The sequence below is a fragment of the Lithobates pipiens genome, unplaced genomic scaffold (genome assembly GCF_037356315.1).
Source record: "Lithobates pipiens isolate NorthernLeopardFrog02 unplaced genomic scaffold, aLitPip1_a1.2 Scaffold_1, whole genome shotgun sequence".
Lineage (NCBI taxonomy): Eukaryota > Metazoa > Chordata > Amphibia > Anura > Ranidae > Lithobates > Lithobates pipiens.
Window position 1 is genome coordinate 229,640,820 of NW_027507685.1, and position 8,503 is coordinate 229,649,322.

Below are 8,503 nucleotides of genomic sequence, written 5' to 3' on the forward strand. Positions count from 1 at the left end.
TCCTACACCAAAGCTATTGGCTACTAGCGTGAACGTAGTCCAGTCGTAACGAAATAACATAATCACGTCGGATTTTCCGACAACTTTGTCCGACCGTGTGTATGCAACAGTTTCTGACAAAATCCGATGGATTTGGTTGTCAGAATCTCCGACCGCGTGTACAAGGGCTTAGAGGGACATTTTATTTATTTATTTATTTATTTATTTATTTATTTTTTCAAATGACAATTTTTTTTTTTTTAATTGCATTTTAGTGTAAATATGAGATCTGAGGTCTCTCTGACCCCAGATCTCATATTTAAGAGGACCTGTCATGCTTTTTTCTATTATAAGGGATTTTTACATTCCTTATAATAGGAATAAAAGTGACACAAATTTTTATTTTTTTTAAAAGAACAGTGAAAAAAATAAAAGTTAAAGTAAGAAAATAAAAATAATTTTAAACGCGCCCTGTCCCGCCCGCATATGAAAGCGGTGTTCAAACCACACATGTGAGGTATCGCTGCGATCGGTAGAGCGAGAGCAATAATTCTAGCCCTAGACCTCCTCTGTAACTCAAAATGTGCAACCTGTAGACTTTTTTAAACGTCGCCTATGGAGATTTTAAAGGGTAAAAGTTTGTTGCCATTCCATGAGCGGGCGCAATTTTGAAGCATGACATGTTGGGTATCAATTTACTCGGCATAACATTATCTTTTACTATATGAAAAAAAATTGGGCTAACTTTACTGTTGTCTTATTTTTTTATTAAATAAAAATGTTTTCCCCAAAAAAGTGCGCTTGTAAGTCCGCTGCGCAAATACAGTGTGACAGACAGTATTGCAACCATCACCATTTTATTCTCTAGGGTGTTAGAATAAAAAATATATATAATTTTTAGGGGTTCTAAATAAAGGGAAGGCGATAGGCAGGCAATAAAAAACAGGCAGGGGAAGCTCCGTTAGCATTGCTGGTTGTCATACCAACGGCCACCACAAGAGGGCGCCAGATTCCAGAAGGAAGCATATCACCGCAGAAGGCCTCAAAGCCGCAGCCTCAATTACCGGCGGAACGGCCCGACGAGATCACGCTGGGGGGTCCACGGAGACAGGATACCCCCAGCTGTGCTGCCCCAGGCGCCAGGTCGCTAATTCTAGTCGCAAATGCGACCTGGCTCCCGGGTTTTGTCGAGCCCTGCTTCTGTGCATTAGCATTTACCCACAGATGTGTGTACAATGCATACAGGTACACAGAGGTTCAGCGTACGGTAATTATGTCATACGGGCATGAAGGGTACACAGTGATGCACAGAAGCATCAAAATTTATAAGAATATTACGTGGGAAAACACCCAGAATTTTACACTGGGCATATCTACGGTTTCTTCCCATCTGTGTACATGAGGTCTGATTATTACATGTCTTCTATTATAAAGTATCTTCACCTGAACTTCTCACTCACTATTCCCACCATCTCATGGATCTCTCTTTCAGAACCTGATAATGGCCTCCCACTTGCTATGATTATTGGCATTGCCTGTGCTGTTGTCATCATTGCAGTCGCTCTTGGTGTTGGAATCTTTTTCTACAAGAGTAAGTGATAGATTTAATTTTTTTTATCTCGTTACTTTCTTTCACAGTATGAATGGATGAAGCTCAAAATAATTTGATTGCTTAAAGTGACAATTATGGAAGCCGCCATTGCTATCCCCCTGAGCTTAAAGTCTAGGTCCAGTACTCACCCCCTCCACTCCACTGTCTCTCACAGTACCTCTTCTCTGCCACAAGATGTCCTCAGTGTGACGGACCAAACTGGGACAGAGGCTTCTGAGAGGACTAGGGGCAAGCCTCCTATCTACTGACTATGGGCCTGGGCTTTTAAAGGAACATCATTCCTTAGGAGCTGTGTGCATTTGGGACACATGGAGTGGTCTTGCTTCAGATTCAAATCCATGTCTCCCCAAAACAGACTGAGAGGACAGGAGGACCCACAGACATATTTTTTGCATCTCTATTCCCAAACCAGGACTGACTGCTTCAGACTGAGACTCGGAGCAGATGGTAATCTAATCAGCTCAAGCAATCTGATACCAGGGGCTCTAGTCTGTTTATTAAGGTCTTGTGTGTTTATTAGGCACATCTCTCCCATTGTGTGCCTCCTAGGTGTGCATTCCCATTGATAATTGAGTCTCCTATTGTTTCTGTCTGTTGGCTAATTTGGCTGACTTTTGGAGGTTCCTATGTGATGGGATTAGCCTTGCGTCAACTCTGCCTTGTTATCTAAACCATTGTGTGATGTTTTGGGTAAATATTTGGTTTTATTGTTCATGTGGTGACCATAAAAACCTGTATGTCTATTCAATAAACAGTCATTCCTTTGGTTTTATCTCCACATCTTGTCTGTGTCCGGTGATTGGGGTAAAGGGCTGGTATTATTTCTCGGTCTGCTGGAACAGTTTGGAGGGCAGGAAGCATTGTTTGGCAGGAGCACCAAAGTGAGGGGCCAAGAGGTTCCATCCCACTCAGTATTCCAGGTGAAATCACATTTATTCAACCCGGGAGACTGAGGACATACTGTGAATGCAGAGGGTCATGGGACGGCTTTTGAGGGGCATCATTATGACACCCTGTACTCGGTACATTGGGCAGGGAGAGGCACTGATGTCTTAATAGCAGCGCTGCTATCTGTATCATCAAGAACCACAGACTAGCAGGGGGTGTTGGGGGGGTCACAGACCTGGAACAAGCATGCTGTAAATGAATGCCAGAAAAGTGTCCAATTCCATAACTAACTGTATCTGTTCTGTGTCTCCAACTCAGACAGCACTGAAGCCAAACATTAGCAAGACAGCCAGGGAATGAGCATTCTCAAAGGGAGATTGCAGCAATGGCGGCCTCCAGTATTCTCTAATGATATTGTCTCTTATTTTATCAGCACCTATAGTGTCATTTATAGAAAGTAGGGATCCGTTCTTCAACTTTTTTTATTGCCATTTATAATGATATTAGTCTGTTTTGGGTCTTTTCTGATGGGTTATACTCCATCTGGGGATGTTTCTAGCCTAAAATTTCTGAGTTTGGATATTGGCTGACAGATTGTGATGAACTTTTATTTACTACTTTCCTGTTTCTAACACAATAATTTATATATTTCAGAGAGGGGAGAAGGCTACAAGACCACCAGTAGTAAGTATCCCATCATGTCCTGTTCTCTGTGTTGTAGTGTACAGTGTGTAGAATATGTGGGGAGGTGAGACGTCTTGCAGATCATCTTATTCTATGATACAAGTAACTTTATTATCATTACCTACATTATATGATGCAATGGAAATAACTGAGGAGATCCCCAATAGTGTCTCTCTGTACAGACTTTTCTCTGTAATATAAAGTGTGTCAGAAGGATGTTCTCTCTGTACTTTATATAGTATTATATCAATTCATATAAATGGTGCAGCGCAAAATACAAGAGTCCACACGTATTGGTCATATGTGACAACAGAAGAGCATGTAGAGCGGGGACACCACGTGGAAAGACCGCTAATTGCTTGTATGTGACACTCCTTCCACCAGTAGGAATAAACTCTTACCAGCTCTGATGGACCTCTGAATTCTCAGATGGTCAAATGCGCGTCTTCACACTCTCGGTGTGCTGGAGTCTTTATTTCCACATGCGAATGGAGCAGTTGTCTGAATCGATTGCTCACATGCAGCCGACTCCAGAAAAAACCCAATGGATTCACTCCAGATGTAAGTAGGTAGGTATATATGAACAGAAAAGTCCAGGAACAACTCCAACGAAAGATCGTGTTTTTTTTTTCTATATTTTTTTTTTCTAAGTGTAGCAATAAACAGATCGCTTTATTAAAATATGAATTTAAAAAAATAAAGAGAATTAATACATTTTTATATAACACAAAAAAATAAAAAAAATCTTTCAGTTTCAAAGTCCACAGTTCTGTGAATGAATTGCTGTCAATACTGCTTTACACCACAAGATGCCAGTAGATAAGCATATCAAGACAAAAGCTGAGCCATTTACAGCACAAGATACACTTAGAATGAAATCAATGTGTAAAGCAAAAACAAACAGCACTGGCATCTTGTGGTGTAAAGCAGTATTGACAGCAATTCATTCACAGAACTGTGGACTTTGAAACTGAAAGATTTTCTTGTGTTATATAAAAACTTCTTAATTCTCTTTATTTTTTAAATGAATATTTTAATAAAGCGATCTGTTTATTGCTACACTTAGATCGTTTTTTTTTCTATATTTATTTTTTTTCTTTCGTTGGAGTTGTTCCTGGACTTTTCTGTTCATATATACCTACTTACTTACATCTGGAGTGAATCCATTGGGGTTTTTTCTGGAGTCGGCTGCATGTGATCAAACGATTCGGACAACTGCTCCATTCACATGTGGAAATAAAGACTCCTGCACACCGAGAGTGTGAACACGCGCATTTGACCATCTGAGAATTCAGAGGTCCATCAGAGCTGGTAAGAGTTTATTCCTACTGGTGGAAGGAGTGTCACATACAAGCCATTAGCGGTCTTTCCACGTGGTGTCCCCGCTCTACATGCTCTTCTGTTGTCATATATGACCAATACGTGTGGACTCTTGTATTTTGCGCTGCACCATTTATATTAATTGATGTGTTATTAAGGTGTTTTTTGTATTGCTCCTTTTAGGTGTTCAGCAATTAGTTTGTTTTGGTTTATACATGTGAGCGCTGATTGTTTTTTCTTGATTTAAATATAGTGTTATATGATAATCATCATTTACCATGATCTCCATACAGACTAAACTGCTCCACTTTCTTTTACAGCTTCAGATGCCAATTCTGACTCCTCCAACCCGAGAGCCTGAATGTACAGGATGGAGGACATCACAGGAAGAGGAGGGGAGGCTTTTCTTTCCATTCAGATTCAGCCTATTGCACTTGCTTCTGTCTACATTTATTAATATATCTAATGCCATGTAATTTAAAGAGAACCTGTCATGTATTCTAATCCACTGGTGTATATAAAAGAATACATTTGAATGTAAAACCAGAGTGGTACACCGAATGTATGAAGATTGAGAGAAGTATTTTCCCCATATTAATAAAATCATCATGGCTGACAATGTCACCCCTATAAAGGTCTGTGATATAATAAATATTCATATACAGATTTAACTGATTTGATCAGTGCTGTCTATACTTCAGTGCTGAGGATTTCTGAATAGTACCATCATCTTATTCAGTACTCTGCATCTGACTTCCCAGGCTCTGCAGTAATATCTGAGTAATGTTGGGAAGCATATATTGGACCCCTGTAAACTCATGAGGATAGAGTCATGAGACATCCCATTTCTGACCTGTTTTATGGGCATAGACTCCTTTCTATGTTAATGATCTTGGCTTGAGTACATCATGAATCAGTGACCTGGAACAGACATGCTGTCACAATTCCCTTCTGTGTGCTTGTGTCAGGTCAGGGAAGTGTGTGTGTGTGTGTGTGTGTGTGTGTGTGTGTGTGTGTGTGTGTGTGTGTGTGTGTGTGTGTGTGTGGTGGATTCAAGGACCAGGATGAGAGCCCCAGAACTTGCACTCCGAAAAAAAAAAAATACAATCTGGCATCTCTCATATCTCCATCTTCACAGGTTCTGTTTATTGCCAGCCATGTATAGTGAGCCGCCTTTTCCTTTATTATTGGGGGGGAAATTTTCTCTGTACATTTGTCAGAAGACCATTGATATCCTGATACACGGCTAATGAGGCCATAAGCACAATGTACCATATTCTATGACAGATTTTCTGTAGGAATAGGATTTATACAGCAATTATATTATACATCATTATTATGCTTTTTTTTTGCTTTGTTTTTTTTTTATAACTTTTACATATTTGCAATAAGGTGAAGGTTTTTAATTTTGTTGGTTTTATTTTATTTGTAATTGATAATTTGATTTGTAAAAAAAAAATACATTATACCATACCAACATTTAACATCTCATATCATCATGGACACACCATCATATTCTGGAAATAACTGCTGGGCTTCTTCAGATGGATGATGACCCCATTGTGCCAGATAGACACGACTCTCCCGCTGCCCTTTCCATGTATGTCAGAATGTTTCCAACAGACTTCCCTTATCTTTACTATGAATGGTGTTGTCATCTGCAATCCGCTAAGGTCAGATCAACATTGGCATTTCCTTTCCATTCATTCAGAGGAGTTCTTTGCCGTACAGACCAATATCCATGATGGACTGAACTCCTCAGTGTGTGTATATAAAGTGCTCCAGCCATCATAGAGCGGAAGAAGCTTGTCAGAAAATGCTGAGCACTGAGCTCTGTTTGCCTTAGGGCCTGTGTCATTGGGCTTTGGACTTGTGTTGATTGCATTAGTGTGAGACACGTATGAGATCATTCAGAATTTACTGACAGGTACATTCGATCTGCAATTGACCTCCTGATCTGCTTCAAGCAAGTTTTGCAGACCCATAGACTTTGTATGTTGAAGAGAACAAAAGCAATCTATAGAACCCCGAACGCTGTTCATCACCTGTCTGAAAATGCCTATACAGTAGACATGTGCACTGCTGAAAAATGTTTGTTTTCGTTTCATTCTTTTTTGTTTTTTTCTGGGTCATTTGTTAAGATCGAAAATCGTTATTTTGAAAAAAAAAAACGGAATTGGGAAAATTCGAAAATAAGAACGAAAATTCACAATTTCCGCAGTAATAACTATTAAATAATAGGTATTGGAATTTCCTATCAAATTTGGCTGTTAGTGAAAGTGATGAATATGAATTTATCCGAAGTTACGAATTATCTGAAATAACGAATGCCGTATCTAAACAAATGGAATGTAACAAATTCATAATAGTAATTCATAACTTTGGATAAATTAGTGTTTGTTACGTTCACTAACAGCCAATTTGAAAGTAAATTCCAATACCTATAATTTAGTAGTTAGTATTAGTTATTTCAGATTTTCAAATTTGTGTTTTCGGATTTTAGTTCTTATTTTCGAATTTAATGGGTTTTCGTTAATTTGAATATTTCCGAATTAACAAATGTGTCAAATTTCGCCAAAAAACACATTCGGAATGAAACAAATTGCACATTCTACTTTACAGTCCACAACCCACATTATGGACCCGCTGATGTTACAATATCAAAGCAGGTATATTATAAATGAGTGACCTCAGACTATTCTAGAGGAATATAAGAAGAGACCGCTGATGACTTGATTCTGGATGGAAACTGTCAGTATGTTTTTTATTTCAATAGAATGGATATAAGGGAAGTAGAGTTTGAGATTATGATGGTGCCCAAATACACTTGGAATACAATTTTACTTAAAAAAAATAAATAAATACACACATTATATTACATAGAAAATGTGACAAAACGATCATAGGTGCATACAGAGTAGATCATTTATTTTAATGTTGCTAAGAAAAGGTATTGATAAGTGTATTTATGGCTTGTATGTAGAATATATACAAACAGATTGTTTAGTACAACGCATGCACTGCAGTGTTTTGTGGTGACATTTGTTTTGAACGCTCTGCACAGTAGAGGACAAAGCACTGCAGCACATTACAATGGACATGGGGTGTGTTGCAAAATTTTTCTTAAAAAAAAAAAAACTGCATGTCCAATTTTTGAGTCAAACTGCACTACCAGTACTTTCAAAATAAATGGGCTGTCTTAAGGCAGTGGACTGTAATGCACTGTAATATGTTGTGTGAACATAATCTGTAATGTGAATAGTCCCTAAATGTTTTTTCTCAGAAATTCCATTGGCTCTGTCTGGCTTCCCAGCTGCAGGAGGTTTATTAGCATTATCTCCATGTTCCTGATATTATAAAATAAAAACAAAGAATGATATCCCTATAAACTTCACATCAGTTGGGGGTGCAGAAAAATTGATCCCAAACCTCCTGAAACACATCTGAGGTTGTTGGGTGATTCAGTGGACTGGAATGGTGATGTATCAGATTATGGGGGTCTAATTCCCCAGTTATATATTGAATAAATGATCTAGCACTTAAAAGAAACATCATTGTCCCAATCACCAGACAGAGACCTGAAATGATCAGATACAGATATGAGGCACGTGAGAGAATGAATGGCATGTTGGTAATAAGACTGTACTTACTCTATGGACATTAAGTCAATAAATAATAGAATTTTGATATGTAACTAAGATTTAAATTATCAATAAAATTGGCTTGCACCTCTGAGGTGACTGTTTACTTTTTTCAATTTTGTCTTGAGTTCTAAAATAGTTAAAATATATCTGCTAACTATTTTTTAAATCTGAGTCTATGTTGCTTATGTGTATATAAACCCTAACAATGAAATTCATTTTTTTCCCTTTTCGGTATTGAAAGTGTTTTGTAACACCTGTTGTATAATACTCGGGAGCAACGTTGTTGGGTGATGTGAAGGCAGGGCCGGATTAACATAGGGGCTATTGGAGCTGCAGCTCCAGGCCCCTTTCTCAAGATAGGCCCATTTGACCAAAA

The 8,503-nt window shown here is 38.4% G+C and overlaps 1 protein-coding gene across 1 annotated transcript in view; it reads left to right on the plus strand.

Moving 5' to 3' along the window:
- Nucleotides 1-7,837, plus strand: part of LOC143984086 (class I histocompatibility antigen, F10 alpha chain-like) — a 123,197-nt gene extending 115,360 nt beyond the window's left edge. The window contains exons 5-7 of the mRNA XM_077484407.1: nucleotides 1,472-1,570; nucleotides 3,134-3,163; nucleotides 4,804-7,837. Of these exons, the coding sequence (XP_077340533.1) occupies nucleotides 1,472-1,570; nucleotides 3,134-3,163; nucleotides 4,804-4,844 (170 nt within the window). The 3' untranslated portion in view covers nucleotides 4,845-7,837. The remainder of the gene's footprint in view (nucleotides 1-1,471; nucleotides 1,571-3,133; nucleotides 3,164-4,803) is intronic.
- The last annotated feature ends 666 nt before the right edge of the window (nucleotides 7,838-8,503 follow it).